The sequence below is a fragment of the Schistocerca serialis genome, chromosome 8, assembly GCF_023864345.2.
Source record: "Schistocerca serialis cubense isolate TAMUIC-IGC-003099 chromosome 8, iqSchSeri2.2, whole genome shotgun sequence".
Taxonomy (NCBI): Eukaryota; Metazoa; Arthropoda; class Insecta; order Orthoptera; family Acrididae; genus Schistocerca; species Schistocerca serialis.
Window position 1 is genome coordinate 436,121,822 of NC_064645.1, and position 23,949 is coordinate 436,145,770.

Sequence of the window (23,949 nt, forward strand, 5' to 3'; positions counted from 1 at the left end):
CTTCCTGTAGAACCGACGGCCTTGCATTCACGATGCCTACACAAGCACTCACCGGGTCGGCGGGAATGGGTAACCATATACAAGTTCAGCTGTCAAAACTACATCGAAGAGCCAAAGAAAGTGGTACACCTGCCTAATATCGTGTGGGGCCCCCGTGAGCACGCAGAAAGGCCGCAAAACGACGTGGCATGGTCTCGACTAAAGCCTGAAGTAGTGCTGGAGGGAACTGACACTATGAATCCTGCAGGGCTGACCATAAATCCTGAAGACTACGAGTGGTTGGAGACAAAGCAACCCAGATATGTTCGATAATGTCCATGTCTGGGAGTTTGGACGCCAACGGAAGTGTTTAAACTCAGAAGAATGTTCTTGGAGACACTCTGTAGCAACTCTGAACGTGTGCAGTGTCCCATTGTCCTGCTGGAATTTCCCACGTCCGTCGGAATGCACAGTGGCATGAATGGATGCAGGTGATCAGACAGGATGCTTTCGTATGTGTTACCTGTCTGTCTTATCTAGATATATCAGGGGTCCCATATCACTTCAACCGCACACGCACCACACCATTACAGAGCTTCCACCAGTTTGAACAGTCCCCTGCTGACATGCAGGGTCCATGGATTCATGAGGTTGTCTCCATACCCGTAAACGTCCAACCGTTCGATACATTCTGAAACGAGTTTCGTCCGATCGGGCGACACATTTCCATTCATCAACAGTAATGTCGGTGTTGATGGGCCCAGGAGAGGCGTAAAGCTTTGTGTCGTGCAGTCATGAAGGGTACACGAGTGGGCCTTCGCCTTCGAAAGCCCATATCGATGATGTTTCGTCGAATGATTCACGTGCTGACACTTATTGACGCCTCAGCATTGAAATCTGCAGCAATTTGCGGAAAGGTTGCACTTCCGTCACGTTGAACGATTCTCTTCAGTAGTCGTTGGGCCTATTCTTGCAGGATCTTTTTCCGGCCTCAGCGATGTTGGTGATTGGATATTTTACCGGATTCCTGATATACACGGTACACTCGTGTAATGGTCGTAAGGGAAAATCACCACTCCATCGCTACCTCGGAGACGCTGTGTCCCATTGTTCGTGCGCCGACTATAACACCACATTGAAACTCACACAAATCTTGCAGCAGTAACCGATCTCACAACTGCACCAGACACTTGTTGTCTTATACAGAGTGAGTCACCTAACATTACCACTGGAAAAACTTCCCAAATCACAATAAACACTGAATAACCAATTTCACAGACCGAAAGTGAGGAGAGAGGCTGGTGGAATTGGTTAGTACATACCACTGAGAAATGCACGGAAGATGATCTTCAACACATACTTATGTTTTATTAGGTGGACACCTGTTATTATTATTAGCACAACTGAAAATAGAAACAAATACTTAATGCAGGTTGTTACATTGTAAAATGTTAAGTACAGCCGGAGTAATTTGCAACGTAACGTTGACGCTTGGAACGTACGACGTTCAGTCGCGTGTTGTAACAAACAAGATCTGCAGATGTATGTTTACGAAGACTACGATGTTTACGAGTTTGGTTGTCTCAATGTCTGCATGTAGCGATTGCTGAATTAGTCCTTGTACTCAGAATAACTGTAGTACACTTTGTTACCGGACGTCTGTGGTAGTATACTGTACACAAGTAAGAACAAAAGTACGCACATTAGGAACGTGAGAAGGTCGCAAGTACAAGAGTATGTACAGTGTTGCAAGAACTGTGAAAATGATTTATTCTAACTCTGAAAAGGCGGAGATGATACACATCTATGGCGAGTGTAGACAAAATGCAGCTGCAGCCTGCACGTTGCGTGCAGAAAGGTACCCTGACAGAGATCATCCAACGAGCCGCACATTTGAAAACATCTGCAAACAATTGTACGCAATATGTATGGTCGTAATACGCAAACGGGTTCGTAACAAATCCATCACAGGAGAAGCAGGTGCAGTTAGTGTGTTGCCGTGAACCCACACATGAGTTCACGTGACATCGCTAGAGGCAGTGCAATGAGTCGAATTAGTGTAATGTGCATACTTCGACACAAATTTCACCCGTATCAAGTGTCGCTGCATCAGCAATTACATGGAGATGACTTTAATAATTGAGTGAATTTCTGTCAACGGGCATTAACAGAGAATGCGTTGCAGTTCTACCTGTTTACCGATGAAGCAGGTTTCACAAACCACGGTGCAGTGAATTTACGAAACAAGCGTTACTGGTCCGTGGACAATCCTCGCTGGCTTCGACAGGTAGAGCGACAGCGACCGTGGAAGGTAAATCTATGGTGCGGAATAATTGGCGACCATTTCATTGGTCTTCACTTCATTGAAAGAACCCAAACAGCAGCAAAATACATAGTTTCTACAAAATGATCTGCCAACACAGCTAGAAAATGTCCCATTAGAATCGCGTAGACATATGTGGTATCAACATGATGGTGCTCCTGCACATTCTGAAATGAACAGTAGGCTGACCCTTGACAGAATGTTCGACGAGCGTTTCATAGGATGTGGCAGACGCATAAATTGGCCAGCCCGTTCTCCTGATTTTACACCTTTAGACTTCCTTCTGTGGGGTACGTTAAAGGAAAACGTGTACCATGATGTGCCTACAACCCCAGAGGATATGAAACATCGTATTGAGGCAGCCTGTGGCAACATTACACCAGACGTACTGCGTCGTGTAAGACATTCATTATGCGGTAGATTGCAAATGTGTGCAGCAAATGATGGGCACCACGTTGAACATTTATTGGCCTGAAATGTCAGGACATACTCCTTTTTATTCTATAATTGAAAACAAAAAACAAATTCGTAAGTTTAACTAGATTCTTATCTTGATGTACATTTTCTTGTAACAAATCGGTGCCGTACATAATTCTTCTGAATACAGGCCACAGACAGGTAGTGCTTACTTTCATTGTTTCCAACAAGAAGTGTTTAGTAACCACAGTTTAGTCAGCTGTCTTTAGTGAATAAGCAGTCTAGTGAAAAGTTGATTACTTAACTCTCTACAGTAAATTGTCCATTTCTTAGGATGATTTCTTAGGATGTGTGACTGCTGCGTACGGACGCAGGAAGAGCTGGCCACTGTTCGCGAACAGTTGAACGTGCTGGAGGCCACGGTCAGCCGTCTTCAAGCTGCTGCCTCAGAGTGCAGCGGCAGTGGGGAGTCCGATGCGTCGCATGGTACACCCTAGGTGTTACATGCTTGACCTACGGTCCCTGCTGTCGAGACATCTTCGCGGGTACCGGGCGCGGTTGGGCCACCCTCTTCTCAAGGAGAGTGGCGGGTTCAACGGCGTTCGCGTCGCACGAGGCAGAGGGTCAATGTGGAGGCTGGCCGTGTGCCATCGCCCGCTCTGCCTGTGAGTGGACATGTGGCCGCTCCTTCAGCAATGTCCGAGCAGGCACACGGGGGGAGGGGTTTATTAGTGATTGGGAGCTCCAATGTTAGGCGGGTGATGTAGCCCCTTAGGGAAATAGCGGAAAGGTCGGGGAAGAAGGCCAGTGTTCTCTCTGTATGCTTGCCGGGGGGTTTCATCCGAGATGTGGAGGAGGCCCTGCCGGCGGCGATAGAGAGCACTGGGTGCACCCGACTGCAAATTGATGCTCACGTCGGCACCAATGACTCCTGCCGTCTGGGGTCAGAGGTCATCCTCAGTTCATACAGGCGGTTGGCGGAGTTGGTGAATGTGGAAAGCCTTGCTCGCGGGGTGGAATCTGAGCTAACTACAGGGTTATTACAAATGATTGAAGCGATTTCACAGCTCTACAATAACTTTATTATTTGAGATATTTTCACAATGCTTTGCACACACATACAAAAACTCAAAAAGTTTTTTTAGGCATTCACAAATGTTCGATATGTGCCCCTTTAGTGATTCGGCAGACATCAAGCCGATAATCAAGTTCCTCCCACACTCGCCGCAGCATGTCCCCATCAATGAGTTCGAAAGCATCGTTGATGCGAGCTCGCAGTTCTGGCACGTTTCTTGGTAGAGGAGGTTTAAACACTGAATCTTTCACATAACCCCACAGAAAAAAATTGCGTGGGATTAAGTCGGGAGAGCGTGGAGGCCATGACATGAATTGCTGATCATGATCTCCACCACGACCGATCCATCGGTTTTCCAATCTCCTGTTTAAGAAATGCCGAACATCATGATGGAAGTGCGGTGGAGCACCATCCTGTGGTACGTTTAGCTCCCTGCTTGCTTTATTCGTCGACTTCCGCGGGCTACGCGTGAAACTTGCCCGCACGCGTTCAACCATTTCTTCGCTCACTGCAGGCCGACCTGTTGATTTCCCCTTACAGAGGTATCCAGAAGCTTTAAACTGCGCATACCATCGCCGAATGGAGTTAGCAGTTGGTGGATCTTTGTTGAACTTCGTCCTGAAGTGTCGTTGCACTGTTATGACTGAGTGATGTGAGTGCTTTTCAAGCACGACATACGGTTTCTCGGCTCCTGTCGCCATTTTGTCTCACTGCGCTCTCGAGCGCTCTGGCGGCAGAAACCTGAAGTGCGGCTTCAGCCGAACAAAACTTTATGAGTTTTTCTACGTATCTGTAGTGTGTCGTGACCATATGTCAATGAATGTAGCTACAGTGAATTTATGAAATCGCTTCAATCATTTGTAATAGCTCTGTATTTGTAGTGTCGCTCCAGAACCGATCGCGGTCCTCTGGTTTGGAGCCGAGTGGAAGGCTTAAACCAGAGGCTCAGACGATTCTGCGGAGATCTGGGGTGCAAATTTCTCGACCTCCGCTATCGGGTGGAGAAATGTAGGATCCCCCTGAATAGGTCAGGCGTGCACTACACGCAGGAGGCGGCTACAAGGGTAGCGGAGTACGTGTGGAGTGCACATGTGGGTTTTTTAGGTTAGAGAATTCCCTCGTCAGGCCCGACAAGACGCCTCCTGAGACGCGACAAGGTAGCGGTAGGCAAAACGCAACAGGGAATTACAGTATTAATGTGGTAATAGTAAACTGCAGGAGCGTCTATAGAAAGGTCCCAGAACTGCTCTCATTAATAAACGGTCACAATGCCCACATAGTACTTGGGACGGAAAGTTGGCTAAAACCAGATGTAAACAGAAATGATATTCTAAACTCAGATTGGAATATATACCGCAGAGACAGGCTGGACAGTGAAGGGGAAGGTGTGTTTATAGCGATAAAAAGTTCGATGGTATCGAAGGAAATTGACGGAGATCCGAAATGTGAAATAATTTGGGTGAAGGTCACGGTTAAAGCAGGCTCAGACGTGGTAACTGGGTATCTTTATAGGCCTCCTGGCTCAGCAGCTGTTGTGGCTGAGCACCTGAAGGAAAATTTGGAAACTATTTCGACTAGATTTTCCGACTATCTTATAGTTTTGAGTGGAGATTTTAATTTACCAGATATAGACTGGGAGACTCAAACGTTAATAACGGGTGGCAGGGACAAAGAATCCAGTAAAATTTTTTTAAGTGCATTATCTGAAAACTAGCTTGAGCAGTTAAACAGAGAACCGACTCGTGGCGATAACATATTAGACCTTCTGCTGACAAACAGACCCAAACTATTTGCAACAGTTAACGCAGAACAGGGAATCAGCGATCATAAAGCGGTTACAGCATCGGTGATTTCAGCCGTAAACAGAAATATTAAAAAAGGTAGGAAGATTTTGCTGATTAGCGAAAGTGACAAAAAGCAGATTTCAGAGTACTTGACGGCTCAACACAAAAGTTTTATCTCAAGTACAGATAGTGTTGAGGATCAGTGGACAAAGTTCAAAACCGTCGTACATAATGCGTTAGATGAGTATGTGCCAAGCAAGATCGTAAGAGATGGAAAAGAGCCACCGTGGTACAACTACCGAGTTAGAAAACGGCTACGGAAGCAAAGGGAACTTCACAGCAAACATAAACATAGCCAAAGCCTTGCAGACAAAGAAAAATTACGCGAAGCGAAATGTAGTGTGAGGAGGGCTATGCGAGAGGCGTTCAATGAATTCGAAAGTAAAGTTCTATGTACTGACTTGGCAGAAAATCCTAAGAAATTTTGGTCTTATGTCAAAGCGGTAGGTGGATCAAAACAAAATGTCCAGACACTCTGTGGCCAAAATGGTACTGAAACAGAGGATGACAGACTAAAGGCCGAAATACCAAATGTCTTTTTCCAGAGCTGTTTCACAGAGGAAGACTGCACTGTAGTTCCTTCTGTAGATTGTCGCACAGATGACAAAATGGTAGATATCGAAATAGACGACAGAGGGATAGAAAAACAATTAAAATCGCTGAAAAGAGGAAAGGCCGCTGGACCTGATGGGATACGAGTACGATTTTACACAGAGTACGCGAAGTAGCTTGGCCCCCTTCTTGCAGCGGTGTACCGTAGGTATCTAGAAGAGCGTAGCGTTCCAAAGGATTGGAAAAGGGCACAGGTCATCCCTGTTTTGCTGAAGGGACGTCGAACACATGTGCAGAACTATAGACCTATATCTCTAACGTCGATTAGTTGTAGAATTTTGGAACACGTATTGTGTTCGAGTATAATGACTTTTCTGGAGACTAGAAATATACTCTGTAGGAATCAGCATGGGTTTCGAAAAAGACGGTCGTGTGAAACCCAGCTCGCGCTATTCGTCCACGAGACTCAGAGGGCCATAGACACGGGTTCCCAGGTAGATGCCGTGTTTCTTGACTTCCGCAAGGCGTTCGGTGCAGGTCCCCACAGTCGTTTAATGAACAAAGTAAGAGCATATGGACTATCAGACCAATTGTGTGATTGGATTGAAGAGTTCCTAGATAACAGAACGCAGCATGTCATTCTCAATGGAGAGAAGTCTTCCGAAGTAAGAGTGATTTCAGGTGTGCCGCAGGGGAATGTCGTAGGTCCGTTGCTATTCACAATATACATAAATGACCTTGTGGATAACATCGGAAGTTCACTGAGGCTTTTTGCGGATGATGCTGTAGTATATCGAGAAGTTGTAACAATGGAAAATTGTACTGAAATGCAAGAGGGTCTGCAACGAATTGACGCATGGTGCAGGGAATAGCATTTGAATCTCAATGTAGACAAGTGAAATGTGTTGTGAATACATAGAAAGAAAGGTCCTTTATCATTTAGGTACAATATATCAGGTCAGCAACTGGAAGCAGTTTATTCCATAAATTATCTGGGAGTAGGCATTAGGAGTGATTTAAAATGGAATGACCATATAAAATTAATCGTCGGTAAAGCAGATGCCAGACTGAGAATCATTGGAAGAGTCCTAAGTAAATGCAGTCCGAAAACAAAGGAAGTAGGTTACAGTACACTTGTTCGCCCAGTGCTTGAATACTGCTCAACGGTGTGGGATCCGTACCAGATAGGGTTGACAGAAGAGATAGAGAAGATCCAACGGAGAGCAGCGCACTTCGTTACAGGATCATTTAGTAATCGCGAAAGTGTTACGGAGATGATAGATAAACTCCAGTGGAAGACTCTGCAAGAGAGACGCTCAGTAGCTCGGTACGGGCATTTGTTGGAGTTTCGAGAAGATACCTCCACCGAGGAGTCAAGCAGTTTATTGCTCCCTCCTACGCATATCTCGCGAAGAGACCATGAGAATAAAATCAGAGAGATTAGAGCCCACACAGAGGCATACCCTCAATCTTTCTTACCACGAACAATACGAGACTGGACTAGAAGGGAGAACCGATAGAGGTACTCAAGGTACCCTCCGCCACACATCGTCAGGTGGCTTGCGAATTATGGATGTAGATGTAGATGTAGATGTAGAATTAGTAGCTGCCGCTTGGGGCGCCAGAGGCGCTCAGTTGCAGCATTTGCATGTAGTGCTTATCACAATTACTAGAAGAAAGTGATAAGAGTCAAAGTTTACCAGGAAAAAAGGGAGACAGGGAGATGAGGAACGTCCAATGAGAAGTCGCATGTGTGGAAAGATATTCTGTAACCAGCCCTGTGTACTAAAACTTTTTTAGCAAACGGAGCGAAACATTCTCGCCGTGAAAGACAATGTACATGTCGTGATTCGAGTTTGAGTGTGGAGGTGCAATTCTGTGAACTTTTGAAAATTGATTCCAATTTCATATATCACAAAGAACGTTCGCAGTAAGGGTAGTGCTCAAGCGTTTGGTATGAAACATTGTTAACCAGCTCGTGGCAAATGTACGGCGAATATAATACGCGAAGGAACTTGGTGAAAATCCCATACAATAATATCCACCAGACTGGCAACAAACAGGCTACCACCCAGTGAGACTGGTGTACACACCGGTACCTCTAATACCCATAGCACGCCCTCTTCCACTGATGCATGCGTGTATTCGTCGTGGCATACTATCCACAAGTTCATCAAGGTACTCTCGGTCCGGATTGTCCCACTCCTCAAACCGGCGATTCAGCGTAGATCCCTCAGAGTGGTTGGTGGGTCACGTCGTCCATAAACAGCCCTTTTCAATCTATCCCAGGCATTTTCGATACGGTCCATGTCTGGAAAACATGCTGGCCACTCTAGTCGAGCGATGTCGTTATCCTGAAGGAAGTCATTCACAAGATGTGCACGATGGGGGCGCGACTTGTCGTCCATGAAGACGAATGCCTCGCCAATATGCTCCCGATATGGTTGCGCTATCGGTCAGAGGATGGCATTCACGTATCGTACGGCGCCTTCTATGACCACCAGCGGCGTACGTCGGCCCCACACAATGCCACCCCGAAACAGCAGGGAACCTCCATCTTGCTGCACTCGCTGGACAGTGTGTCTAAGGCGTTCAGTTCAGCCTGACCGCGTTGCCTCCAAACACGTCTCCGACGATTGTCTGGTTGAAGGCATATGCGACACTCATCGGTGAAGAGAACGTGATGCCAATCCTGAGCGGTCCATTCGGCATGTAGTTTGGCCCATCTGTATCGCGCTGCATGGTGTCGTGGTTGCAAAGATGGACCTCGCCATGGACGTCGGGAGTGAAGTTGCGACTCATGCAGCCTATTGCGCACAGTTTGAGTCGTAACGCGACGTCCTGTGGATGCACGAAGAACATTATTCAACATGGTGGTGCTGCTGTCAGGGTTCTTCCGAGTCATAATCCTTAGGTAGCGGTTATCCACTGCAGTAGTTGCCCTTGGGCGGGCTGTCATCGACAGTTCCTGTCTCTTTGTGTCTCCTCCATGCCTGGGCAACATCGCTTTGGTTCACTCCGAGACGCCTGGACACTTTCCTAGTTGAGTTCCCTTCCTGGCACAAAGTAACAATGCGGACGCGATCGAACCGTGGTATTGGCCGTCTAGGCATGGTTGAACTACAGCCAACACGAGCCGTGTACCTCCTTCCTGGTGGAATGACTGGAACTGATCGGCTGTCGGACCCCCCCCCCCCCCCCCCTCTAATAGGCGCTGCTCATGCATTTTTGTTTTCATCGTAGGACGGGTTCAGTGGCCGGCCGCGGTGGTCTAGCGGTTCTAGGCGCGCAGTCCGGAACCGCGCGACTGCTACGGTCGCAGGTTCGAATCCTGCCTCGGGCATGGATGTGTGTGATGTCCTTAGGTTACTTAGGTTTAAGTAGTTCTAAGTTCTAGAGGACTGATGACCACAGATGTTAAGTCCCATAGTGCTCAGAGCCATTTGAACCATTTGAACGGGTTCCGTGACAGCTCTGAACAATCAAAGGGACTGTGTCTGTGATACAATATCCACAATCAGCGTCTATCTTCAGGAGTTCTGGGAACCGAGGTGATGCAAAACTTTTTTTTGCTGTGTGTATCTTTGAAAGCCCGAACTCTGAGACTTGAACAAGTCAGACGCCGTTGCTATACAGGTTGATTTTTCTCACCGTGTACAAACCCTTAGGGATTGATCGATGAGAGGACACGGAACGAAAAACGTCTAATGAACTTATGTCCGGAAACGTATGATCTCCATGCTAGAGACTATTTATTCAGTCTTACTTTGTTACAAGGACTGGCGCCTAATACGCCCTGTACCATGCAGCCACAGTTATAGTGTGTGCTGAATATACACTCCTGGAAATTGAAATAAGAACACAGTGAATTCATTGTCCCAGGAAGGGGAAACTTTATTGACACATTCCTGGGGTCAGATACATCACATGATCACACTGACAGAACCACAGGCACATAGACACAGGCAACAGAGCATGCACAATGTCGGCACTAGTACAGTGTATATCCACCTTTCGCAGCAATGCAGGCTGCTATTCTCCCATGGAGACGATCGTAGAGATGCTGGATGTAGTCCTGTGGAACGGCTTGCCATGCCATTTCCACCTGGCGCCTCAGTTGGACCAGCGTTCGTGCTGGACGTGCAGACCGCGTGAGACGACGCTTCATCCAGTCCCAAACATGCTCAATGGGGGACAGATCTGGAGATCTTGCTAGCCAGGGCAGTTGACTTACACCTTCTAGAGCACGTTGGGTGGCACGGGATACATGCGGACGTGCATTGTCCTGTTGGAACAGCAAGTTCCCTTGCCGGTCTAGGAATGGTAGAACGATGGGTTCGATGACGGTTTGGATGTACCGTGCACTATTCAGTGTCCCCTCGACGATCACCAGTGGTGTACGGCCAGTGTAGGAGATCGCTCCCCACACCATGATGCCGGGTGTTGGCCCTGTGTGCCTCGGTCGTATGCAGTCCTGATTGTGGCGCTCACCTGCACGGCGCCAAACACGCATACAACCATCATTGGCACCAAGGCAGAAGCGACTCTCATCGCTGAAGACGACACGTCTCCATTCGTCCCTCCATTCACGCCTGTCGCGACACCACTGGAGGCGGGCTGCTTGATGTTGGGGCGTGAGCGGAGGACGGCCTAACGGTGTGCGGGACCGTAGCCCAGCTTAATGGAGACGGTTGCGAATGGTCCTCACCGATACCCCAGGAGCAACAGTGTCCCTAATTAGCTGGGAAGTGGCGGTGCGGTCCCCTACGGCACTGCGTAGGATCCTACGGTCTTGGCGTGCATCCGTGCGTCGCTGCGGTCCGGTCCCTGGTCGACGGGCACGTGCACCTTCCGCCGACCACTGGCGACAACACCGATGTACTGTGGAGACCTCACGCCCCACGTGTTGAGCAATTCGGCGGTACGTCCACCCGGCCTCCCGCATGCCCACATACGCCCTCGCTCAAAGTCCGTCAACTGCACATACGGTTCACGTCCACGCTGTCGCGGCATGCTACCAGTGTTAAAGACTGCGATGGAGCTCCGTATGCCACGGCAAACTGGCTGACACTGACGGCGGCGGTGCACAAATGCTGCGCAGCTAGCGCCATTCAACGGCCAACACCGCGGTTCCTGGTGTGTCCGCTGTGCCGTGCGTGTGATCATTGCTTGTACAGCCATCTCGCAGTGTCCGGAGCAAGTATGGTGGGTCTGACACACCGGTGTCAATGTGTTCTTTTTTCCATTTCCAGGAGTGTAGTTTCCATGTGCCTCAACGCATGCGTGTAGGCGCCGTAGCATGTTCTGTCTCACAAGTTCACGTCGGCCAGGCTGCATCCGAACAATGTCAAAGGCAGCATGAATACACTGCTCCATCGTATCCTCATCTGGAATGGGCTCTGCAGTAATAATAATTTTGAGATGGCGCCATAACCAGAAATCGCATGGGGTTGAGATCTAGTGAACGAACTGGCAATGCAACTGGACCCCATCGACCGATCCATCGTCCAGACAAGACACGATTGAGATGTGCCCGGACGTTAACGGCGAAATGGGCTGGAACACCATCATGTAGCAGCCACGAATCATCAATAGCACTCCTTCCAGCAGGAGAGGCAAAGTCACCCGCAAGAAACGCCGATAGTTTCGGCCTGTTAGGCGCCGTGGAAGAAAGATTGGTCCCAAAATACGGTCGCCAATTATCCCGGCCCACACATTCCAGTTACACCGATGCTGATGATTCGCTGTCACCATACCATGGGAGATCTGAATACTCTCCCACAGTCGACTGTTATGAAAATTGAAGATACCAGCCCGCGTAAAGGTGACCTCGTCTGTGAATAGGATGGCTGACACAAATCCCGGAATCGTTGCCTGGTGCAGAAACCAGTGACAAAACTGCTCCCGATGTGGAAAGTCTGTCGCTAATAGGCCCTGCACACGCTGTAAATGACAACGGTAGTAACAGTTGTGAGAATGTTCCACACGGTCGTCCGGCTTACCCTGTACTGGCGGGCGGGCCTGGTACTGGCACAGCGGTCGCCTTCCACAGTGTTCATCACATTTTCCTCCGAGTCTGGTGTCGGAATATTTCGCGTACGTCCTTAACGATTTCCTGCTTTCTGAAACGACCCTGTTTCAGACAAGCGGCGAAACACTGTTGCAAACATTGAGTGCTGTGGTTGTTGTCGGTGCGGATAGGTCTCCTGATACAATCTTGCTGCCCGCCGCCCGTTGCCATTTGCTTTTCCGTAAGCACACACCATGTCGGCAAGCTCCCGATTCGAATACGGAACCATTGTGTACAACGCTGTATCACATCTGAAGAGAACTGAATCGGACACAACTACCAATTACACAAGCTGCGGCATTGTTGCGAGAAAACAATGACCCGCATATGTAATAAGTTTCCTTTAATTTATGTCTATGGTAACAAAAAGTTTGTGACCATAGACGTAAATTAAAGGAAACTTATTACCTTTACTATTGCAGCAGAGGACGGTAGGGCATGACGTATGAGGATTTGAGGAACAGTACCATCCATTAGGAGAAAACCATACATACTGTAACTATGGCTGCATGCTACAGCGCTTATTAGACCGCAGTGTCTGTAACAATGTATGATTGAATAAATGGTCTGTAGCGCGGAAACCATGCATTTTCGGACGTAAGTTCATTAGACCTTTTTTGTTCCGCGTCCTCTCATCGATCAATCCCTAGAGTGTCCGCGGCTCGTGGTCTTGCGGTAGCGCTCTCGCTTCTCGCGCACGGGGTTCCGGGTTCGATTCCCGGTGTAGTGGGACTTTCAATTTCGCCGCGCTACACTCGTTCCCTCAGATATAAATTATACCGTCGCAGCTGTATGAGCGCTCGACGGTAGAGAAAATATTGTAACTCTTCTTGTTTTCTACCCGCTATTGTCTCTTGAGAGCGAAAGCTTAACTTCACTTATTCGCTAGTCTTGGTGTGATTCAGACGTAAAAACTTATTGGTTAGTCTTGGTCTGATTAAGATGTAAAAACTTATTGATGTGCAGACATATAGTATTGTGGAAGCTTGTATGAAATTTGGAGGATGGAAGCAGCCGTAAAATACATTGCATTCAATATCAAGATGGTATTCATTCGTAGACATTAGTAATTCCTGGACGATGAAATTTACTGCAAGATTTTGGAGCAGCTACAACTTTTTCATGCAGAAATGAAGCAGGATATTGTTGGAGAACAAGACCTGAACGCCGCACGAGAGAAGACATATTATCTTGGTAATGAATGAACTCTTATCTACGCCATTCCCCCCTGTTAATCACAGTTTGTTATTCTCTGTTCTCTTTCAAATAATTTTTGTAGTGGAAATTGGTTTGACTTTGGCTCAGAAACGCCACAAGGACCACCCCAACAATAGCTTTTCCGAATCACGAAGTCCGATAGCTTTTCTGTAATACGAAGTCCGATTTGCATTTCATTCTTTCCCTTTTTCACGGTCATTAACGATTTTAAAAACTCCTTTTTTATTCACCATTTCTTCCCACATTGTCAACCTTTTCTTTTCTTTTTCTTCTCTTTTTCTTTTTTACTAACCACTACACCGGCGCGGTCAGGGATTTTATCTGCCTCGAGATGACTGGGTGTTGTGTGTCTTTCATCATCATTTCATCCTCATTCACTCGCAAGTCGCCGTAGTGGCGTTAAAGAACTTGTGGAGCGGCGGCCGAACCGCGAGGGGTCTCCCGTCCACCAATGCCATACGCTCATTATTAATCCCTAGAGTTTGTACGCGATGGAAAAAAATCATGCTGTTGCGTGTCTTAGCGTACAGAACACTTCCTGGAGAAGCGACAGGACTCTGTTTTCATCGTCGCGCTGATCACGGAGTGTGAGTAACTTTGGTAGAAGTACCCTCCACAATGGACGGTGCACTAGTCCGGGGCGTGTATATGTTCAGTGCAGTAACCGGCCATATTGGTTCAGGATTACCGTAATTTCCTCGAAGAACGTAAGGCGAATGGTGATAGGTAGCCCGCAGCGGTCTACCACAACACTGTTTATTCACTGGCGCCAGCACTCCGTCTCTTGACAGCTGTACTCTCGACAAGACGTCGAAACCAAACTCTGACGGGGACAGGAAAAGGATTTATGGACGGACCCAACTCGGCAAACAAAGTCGGAGTGCAGTCGTGAGAGTGGGAGCCTATCACGTCGGCTCTGATGGCGCTAATGCTGTGTCCTGCGTTACGAAACAGCGGCGGCAGCCGGAAGAGCGCCGTGTGATGCGACAGGTGGCGCCGCTTTCACCGGCCGCTCTTGCCAGCGAGTCAGCCCACACGTGTCACACTGGCCGCTCTCAGCTGCCGTCTGTCCAGGGGCAGCCGTCTGGGCCTGGCGCTGCTGGTAACACCTTCCGGTGACGTCGCGCCAGCGAGTCGGCAACGAGCGACATTTCAGCTTCTGCCCAGCCCCTGCAACCTTGATACACTGCGGAACGATTTGAAGTGGAATCATCGTATAAAATTAATTGCTGGTAAGGCGGGTACCAGGTTGATATTCATTGGGAGAGTCCTTAGAAAATGTAGTCCATCAACAAAGGAGGTGGCTTACAAAAGACTCGTTCGACCTATACTTGAGTATTGCTCATCAGTGTGGGATCCGTACCAGATCGGGTTGACGGAGGAGATAGAGAAGATCCAAAGAAGAGCGGCGCGTTTCGTCACAGGGTTATCTGGTAAGTGTGATAGCGTTACGCAGATGTTTAGCAAACTCAAGTGGTAGACTCTGCAAGAGAGGCGCTCTGCATCGCGGTGTAGCTTGCTGTCCAGGTTTCGAGAGGGTGCGTTTCTGGATGAGGTATCGAATATATTGCTTCCCCCTACTTATACCTCCCGAGGAGATCACGAATGTAAAATTAGAGAGATTCGAGCGCGCACGGAGGCTTTCCGGCAGTCGTTCTTTTCGTGAAACATAAGCGACTGGAACAGAAAAGGGAGGCAATGACAATGCCACGTAAAGTGCCCTCCGCCAATCACCGTTGGGTGGCTTGCGGAGTATAAATGTAGATGTAGATGTTGATGTTATCTTACTGGATATTTTTCGAATTCTTGGCAGTAATAAATAAGCTGTTACAAAAAGCGTACAGTCTCTCCTTCCTGTATACATTGTGATCCATTGATCGTGACCGGGCCAAATATCTCACGAAATAAGGGTCAAATGAAAAAACTACAAAGTACGAAACTTGTCTAGCTTTAAGGGGAAAACGGATGGCGCTATAGTTGGCCCGCTAGATGGCGCTGCCATAGGTCAAACGGATATCAACGGCATTTTAAAAAATAGGAACCCCGATTTTTTATTACATATTCGTGTAGTACGTAAAGAAATACGAATGTTGTAGTTGGACCACTTTTTTCGCTTTGTGATAGATGGCGCTGTGACAGTCACAAACGTGTAAGAACGTGGTATCACGTAACATTCCGCCAGTGCTTCGTGATACATTACCCGTGTTAAAATGGACCGTTTACCAATTGAGGAAAAGGTCGACATCGTGTTGATGTATGGCTATTGTGATCAAAATGCCCAACGGGCGTGTGCTATGTATGCTGCTCGGTATCTTGGACGACATCATCCAAGTGTCCGGATCGTTCGCCGGATAGTTACGTTATTTAAGGAAACAGGAAGTGTTCAGCCACATGTGAAACATCAACCACGACCCGCAACAAATGATGATGCCCAACTAGGTGTTTTAGCTGCTTGACAGAATGGTGATGTACTTCCAAGAAGATGGATGTCCGGCACATAGCTCGCGTGTGGTTGAAGCGCTATTGAATAGCATGTTTCAAGACAGGTGGATTGGTCGTCGAAGCACCATACCATGGCCCGCACGCCATCGAATCTCACGTCCCCGGATTTCTTCCGGTGGGGAAAGTTGAAGGATATTTGCTATCGTGATCCACCGACAATGCCTGACAACAAGCGTCAGCGCATTGTTAATGCATCTGCGAACATTACGGAAGGCGAACTACACGCTGTTGAGAGGAATGTCGTTACACGTATTGATAAATGCATTGAGGTTGACAGATATCATTTTGAGCATTTATTGCATTAATGTGGTATTTACAGGTAATCACGCTGTAACAGCACGCGTTCTCAGAAATGATAAGTTCACAAAGATACAAGTATCACATTGGAACAACCGAAATCAAATGTTCAAACGTACCTACGTTCTGTATTTTAATTTAAAAAACCTACCTGTTACTAACTGTTCGTCTAAAATTGTGAGCCATATGTTTGTGACTATTACAGCGCCATCTAGCACAAAGCGAAAAAAGTGATCCAACTAAAACATTCATATTTATTTACGTACTACTCGAATATGTGATTAAAATGGGGGTTCCTATTTAAAAAACCGTAGTTGATATCCGTTTGACCTATGGCAGCGCCATCTAGCGGGCCAATGATAGCGGCATCTGGTTTCCCCCTTCAAGCTAGACGAGTTTCGTTGTTTGTAGTTTTTTCGTTTGACGCTTATTTCGTGAGATATTTGGCCCAGTCACTACTGATTCTGACACGTTAATAGGATCTGTCAGCTTGGGAAAAGCGTTCGACAATGTCAAATGGTGCAAGATGTTGGAAATTCTGAGACAAATAAGGGAAGCTATAGATAAAGACGAGTAATACACGATATGTACAAGAAATAAGAGGGAACAATAAGAGTGGAAGACCAAGAACGAAGTTCTCGGATTGAAGAGGGTGTAAGACAAGGATGTAGTCTTTCGGCCCTGGTCTTCAGTCCATATATTGAGAAAGCAATCCCGGAAATAAAAGAGTGGCACTAAAATTCAAGGTGAAAGTATATCAGTGATACGATTCGCTGATTATATTGGTATCCTTAGTGAAAGTGAAGAAGAATTACAGGATCTGCTGACTGGACGAACAGTCCGACGAATGCAGAACATGGACTGAGAAAAATCTAAGAAAGACGAAAGTATTGAGAAGCAGCATAAATGAGAACAGCTAGAAACTTAACATCAGGACTGATGGTCATGAAATAGATGAAGTTAAGAAATCCTGTTACATAGACAGCAAAATAACCTGTGACGGACGGAGGAAGGAGGACATAAAAAGCAGGCGAGCACTGGCAAAAAGGGCATTCCGAGCCAAGAGGAGTCTACTAATATCAAACATAGGCCTTAATTTGACGAGTAAATTTCTGAAAATGTACGTTTGGAGCACAGCATTGTCTGGTAACGCAACATGGAATGTTGAAAAAACAGAAAAGAAAAGATTCGAAGCTTTTGAGATAGGGTGTTACAGAAGAATATTGAAAGTTAGTTGGAGTGGTAAGGTAAGGAATGAGGTTTTCCGTAGAAATTTAGAGGAAAGGAATATATGCAAAACCCTTACAAGATGAAGGGTAGTATGACAGGACATATGTTAAGACATCAGGGAATAACTTCCGTGGTACTACTGGGGGCTGTAGAGGGTAAAAACCGTAGAGGAAAACAGACTGGAATACCTCCAACAAATAATTGAGGACGTAGGTTGCTATTGTTACTCAGAGATTATGGGATTGGCGCGGGAGAGGAATTCTTGGCGGGCTGCATTAAACCAGTCAAAAGACTGGTGACTCACAAAAAATTAATTCTGCGGCTTTAGCGTGGATGCTCATCCAGTTCATTTTTCTACAGGGTGATTCCGTGATGATGCTACAGTCGTTCAGGAATGATGGAAGAGGTCACATGTTTTAATTTGAGGTAAGGGATTCTGGTCCGGAAACGATAGAGTCCAAAGTTATAAGCGAAAATCGTTCTAATTGCTCTGACACTGGAATACATGTACCTGTACTGTCGTTGCTGAATTTATAAGGTAGGTAACTTTCAGAGGTAGGGAGCAAAACAAGGAAAAATGTCTACTAAACATGGGTTCTAAAATACGTATCTTAAGAGGTAAGAGCACTTGTTCATCTTCGATACTGTGGAACACATCTCTTCCACTGAACAAGTGCCCATAGCTTTTAGGTATGCATTTCAGAGCCCATATTTACTGAAAATTTTTGCTTGTTTCCGAATGCATGGAAACCAAAGAGCTTGTAGTAGAAGAGATACGTTTCACAGTATCGAAGACGAAGAAATGGCAGTTATCTCTTAAGGTATGACTTTTAGAGCCCATATTTACTGGACATTTTTTTCTTGTTCCAGATATAAGGAAACCAAAGAGATTGCAGTAGAAGAGATATGTTTCACAGTATCGAAGACGAACAGGTGCTCATAGCTATTACGGTATGCATTTTATAGCTCATACTCACAATATACTGTTTTCTCGTTTTAGTCCGTACTCTGAAAGCTGCCGACCCTACAATCTAAGCAACAGCAGTACCAGTACATGAATTCCGCTGTCAGGGGTATCAGAACGATTTTAGCTTATAACTCTCGACTCGGTCGTTTACGGACTGGAGCCCCTTACCTCAAAGTGATATATTTACTCTTCTCTATCATCCCTGAAAGACTTTAACATTACGGACTCACCTTGTATTTCTGGCATGCGAGGACAAACATCTGAGAGTAATGCGCCTCACATATCTTCGATTTCGGCGGGTAATTCATTAATAATTCCAAGGAGGCGTTCCTTTAACTTAAAAAAAAAAAAATGAGCACAGACACATGTACTCTGCTTTCCGTATAGCCGGTTTCTTTGTGTAGTACACAAGTCCACCTTATTGAAAGGGCGCCTATATTTCTCCAACCGATAGCTGAAGTCGAGAAATTCGCATCCGATATCGACGAAAAATCATCTGAGCCTCTGTTTAGAACTTTCACTCGGCTTCAAACTAGAGGACTGCGATGGACTCTGGGTACGATACACGGTATGTGATCAAAAGTATCTGGACACCTGGCTGGAAATGACTTACAAGTTCGTGGTGCGCTCCATCGGTAATGCTGGAATTTAATATGGTGGTGGTCCACCCTTAGCCTTGATGGCAACTTCCACTGTCGCAGGCATACGTTCAATCAGGTGCTGGAAGGTTTCTTGGGGAATGGCAGCCCATTCTTCACGGAGTGCTGCACTGAGTAGAGGTATCCATGTCGGTCGGTGAGGCCTGGAACGAAGTCGGTGTTCCAAAACATCCCAAAGGTGTTCCATATGATTCACGTCAGGACTCCGTGCAGGCCAGTCCATTACAGGGATGTTATTGTCGTGTAACCACTCCGCGACAGGCCGCAAATGAACAGGTGGTCGATCGTGTTGAAAGATGCAATCGCCATCCCCGAATTGCTCTTCAACAGTGGGAAGCAAGAAGGTGCTTAAAACATCAATGCAGGCCTGTGCTGTGTTAGTGCCACGCAAAACGACAAGGGGTGCAAACCCCCTCCATGGAAAACACAATCACACCACAACACCACCGCCTCCGAATTTGACTGTTGGCACTACACACTCTGGCAGATGACGTACACCAGCCATTCGCCATGCCCACAGCCTGCCATCGGATCGCCACATTGTGTAACGTGATTCGTCACTCCACACAACGTTTTTTCACTGTTCAATCGTCCAGGCGTCGTTTGGCATCTACCGGCGTGATGTGAGCTTATGAGCAGCCGCTCGATCATGAAATCCATGTTTTTTCACCTCCCGCCTAACTGTCATAGTACTTACACTGGATCCTGATGCAGTTTGGAATTCCTCTGTGACGTCATGGATAGATGTCTGCCTGTTACACATTACGACCCTCTTCAGCTGTTGGCGGTCTTTGTTAGTCAACAGACGAGGTCGGCCTGTACGCTTTTGTGCTGTACATGTCCCTTCACGTTTCCACTTCAGTACCACATCAGAAACAGTGGACCTAGGGATGTTTAGGAGTGTGGAAATCTCGCGTACAGACGTATGACACAAGTGACACCCAATCACCTGACCACGTTCGAAGTTAGTGAGTTCCGCGGAGCTCCCCATTCTGCTCTCTCACGATGTCTAAAGACTACTGAGGTCGCTAATATGGAGTACGTGCCAGTAGGTGGCAGCAAAACGCACCTAATATGAAAAACATATGTTTTTGGGGGGTGTCCGGATACTTTTGATGACACGGTGCAGTGAGCCGAGCTTGCGACACTAGCTGCTCTCATCCAATCTTCAGCCAGTCACCTAAAGGAACCGAGGATGGCCTCAGAACCCAAGCGGCAAGCGTCATTCGTGCCACCATGAGCCACGATTTGCAGCCGATTGCATCCACTGTGGCCAGTAGCCGGCGGCAGAGCCCTCTCTGCATCTCGGACCGAGTGGACTGGCCTTCTTTCCTGACATACCTTCTATTTCCCTGAGGTATTGCATTGCCCGCTTAATGTTGGAGGTCACAATGACTGTCCCTCAGCTTTTATCTGGACTTTGGCAGGAAAATTACGTTCTCTTTACGACCACTTTTCTTAACGTTGTTTTAAATGGCTGCGAGTGGTACAGCATTCTGTTTTAGACACACCAGACAGTATGTACTAATACACCAAAAAATCGGGCAACTTTAGTCAGAGTGGTTGTGGGCACGTCTAGAGGCGGTTTCTCCTTCTGTCATTCTGTAACGTTTCCACATCAATCCTGCTCTGCTGACTCTGACGTGTCTGTAACTGAGGTTGCCAATAAAGACAGTCAGTAGGTAACACGTTAATAAGTTTCTTTATAACATGTACAGTTAATAATTGAGATATACATAACGCTGAAGTGCTGCAGGTCTTTTTGTGGTGCTTAAGTTATATAAAATGAAAGTAATGTTCCAGATAGTAGCAATTAGTCTTGAACACTGATAGAATCTGACAAGTTCAAATGGTTCAAATGGCTCTGAGAACTATGGGACTTAACTTCTGAGGCCATCAGTCCCCCAGAACTTAGAACTGCTTAAACCTAGCTAACCTAAGGACATCACACACATCCATGCCGAGGCAGGATTCGGACCTGCGACCGTAGCGGTCGCGCGGTTCCAGACCGTAGCGCCTAGAACCGCTCGGCCACTACGGCCGGCAATCTGACAAGTCACTGACACGTAGTAATGCTTCGTGGCATCGTTATACACAATGTAATTTTCCACCGCTGTCTTTTGTACTGCGGTTGACGTGAGTCCGAAGAATCACATTCTGGGGTGAATCTCTGACAACGGTTGTTCAAAAAGACACGTATCCCACCAGAGTCGCAGACAGTGACGGATGTGAATTCAATGTCCTCTGGTGGTATGTATGCGTAGCACCCCGCTATGGGAGACAGCGAGCGAAGTAAGAGCAACTTAACATCAATGATGTAGGGTCACATGACCTCCAGGTACCGGTTGAATCTATAGCGCTCCAAAGCGAACAGTGATCTTTTTAAGCGTGGTGATAAACATATTGTTCCGTGAGTTTATTTTTGCAGTCACTGAGAAGCGAATCAGCAGAGCTATTTTGAAACTAAGTTGCAACAGAATTGCACAAAAATTCAATTTCTTTTTTAAGGGAAGGAAAGGAAAGAAAGAAGGAAGAAAGGAAAATTAGATATTTTATGTCAAAACGAGAACCGCGATCGCTGTGTCAACAACAGATTTTGTTTAGCAGTGTGGGATCGCAAAGTTCGTGCGAATAATACTGGTTTAGAACTGTAAACAGTCCATAATCACATCTACCATTGTCTCAAAGTAATCCGTCAGTTCAGGAGCTGAGTAGCCTCCATGCGTTCAAACTTATTTTTCGATCAAAGACTGTTAAATAAGTTAGTTTCATGTTTCATGGATCATTTTGAGCCATAAATCGTAGTGATGTTGAACGAGTCATTTTACATTCACATCGCATATTAATAACTAATTTGTAAATGTGGTTACATGCTGAACATTTTTAAGGTTTATTTATTTAAATATTTTTTAAACACACAGACTAGTTAGTAATTCCTACCGACCACCTATTACACACTAAAATAATAGAAATTCTTCTAGGAAACAGGAGTTCTCAAGGAGAAACTTTTTCAATTTGTTTTCAAATTTTAACTTACTGTCAGGCATTTTATATCACTCCGTAAGTGATCAAAAGTTATTTTCGCAGTATTGTGCACCCCTTTAGTACTAAAGACAACCTTAACGTGTCATTTTTCCATCTGGTGCTGTAATTATGTATATCGTTATTCCTTTTGAACTGTAGTGGGTTATTTACAACACACTTCACGAGGGAATAAATATACTGTGAAGCAGTAGTCAGGATGCCCAACTCCTTAAACATATGTCTACAAGATGATCGTAGGTGAGTACCACGTATTATTCTTGCAGCGCGTTTCTGAGCAACTAAGACTTCCTTTCTTAAATATGAGTTACCATGAACATTATTCCATATGACATTACTGAATTAAAATATGCGAAACATGTCAAAAAATGGCTCTGAGCACTGTGGGACTTATCTGCTGAGGTCATCAGTCCCCTAGAACTTAGAACTACTTAAACCGAACTAACCTAAGGACATCACACACATCCATGCCCGAGGCAGGATTCGAACCTGCGACCGCAGCGGTTCCAGACTGTAGCGCCTAGAACCACTTGGCCACTCCGGCCGGCGATACATGTCAATTTACTAATTTGTCTCTCCCCAAGATTTGCAAATGATTCAAAGTGCAAATGTGGCTGAACTAAGCTTTTTTTAAAGAGTTTCGAAATGTCCTTTTTCCAGTTTATTCTCATCAATATGAGCATCTAAAATTTTTGAAGTTTCCATCCTATTTATTATCTACTCACAATGTGTTACGCTTATCATTGGCGTAGTACTCCTAGATATCCAGAACTGAATATGTTGCGCTTTTTAAAACTGAGGGTGAGACCGTTTGCTGAAAACCAGTCAATGATACTTTTAAGAACTTTGTTCACTACTTCTTCTGTTTCTGTACGTATGCCTCGATTGATTACAACAATAGTGTCATCTGAAAAAAATTGCTTCTTGTATATTAGACGGTAGATAATTTACATGTATGAGGAACAAATTAGGCATCGAATGAATAAAAAAAGTAAAATTTCCAACTTTGGACTGGTTTTTCGTTGTACTGAACGGTAGTGAGCCTAAGATTGAATCATGGGGAACCCCATATGTGATTCCTCCTCAGTCAGAACTACGTCCACGAACTATATTGGTTGAGTTATTAAGTACAAACTTCTGCATTCTTTTGGTTAGATATGACATCATCCATTGGTTAGCTAAATCATCAATCCCATAAAACTTCAATTTACGTATCTAGGAGAATAGTGTGATTCACACAATGGAATGCAAAAGATAACCCACCGGCGCTATTTTACTATTTAATGCTTGTAAAATTTGGCGAGTGAACATGTAAATGGGATTCTCGGCAGAGCAACTCTTCTGAAACCCAAACTGTGATTTGCTGAGGATAGTACTGTTGCTACCATTAGATACTATCCTAGAACACATAACCTTCTCAAAAATTTTGGAACATGTCAAGCAGTGAAACAGGTCTGCAACTATTGACATCTCTATCATCTTCCTTAAAGAGGAGTTTAATGATGGCGTGGAAAACTGTCTTGAGTTAGTGATGCGCCACTAATGGGGCTTATTGTATGTGAACAAGTCTTTCGTACTCTATTGGAAACACCTGCAAAATCAGGTGAGATTTCATTTTTGAGAGAAAGTATAATTTTCCTAATTTCAGAAGCAGACGTTGGTGATGCGTTCATATGAGCGAATTTTATGAAGTTACTTTTTCAACACTACCTCTATGTCGACCCGCTCCCTATCCCGTATATAATGTTATGTCCCCCTATAAATTCGGAGGTGC

The 23,949-nt window shown here is 45.9% G+C and overlaps 1 protein-coding gene across 1 annotated transcript in view; it reads right to left on the reverse strand.

Moving 5' to 3' along the window:
* LOC126417053 (uncharacterized) overlaps window positions 1-23,949 on the reverse strand; it is a 111,825-nt gene that overhangs the window by 12,332 nt on the left and 75,544 nt on the right. The window contains exon 3 of the mRNA XM_050084945.1: window positions 14,514-14,664. Within this exon, the coding sequence (XP_049940902.1) occupies window positions 14,514-14,664 (151 nt within the window). The remainder of the gene's footprint in view (window positions 1-14,513; window positions 14,665-23,949) is intronic.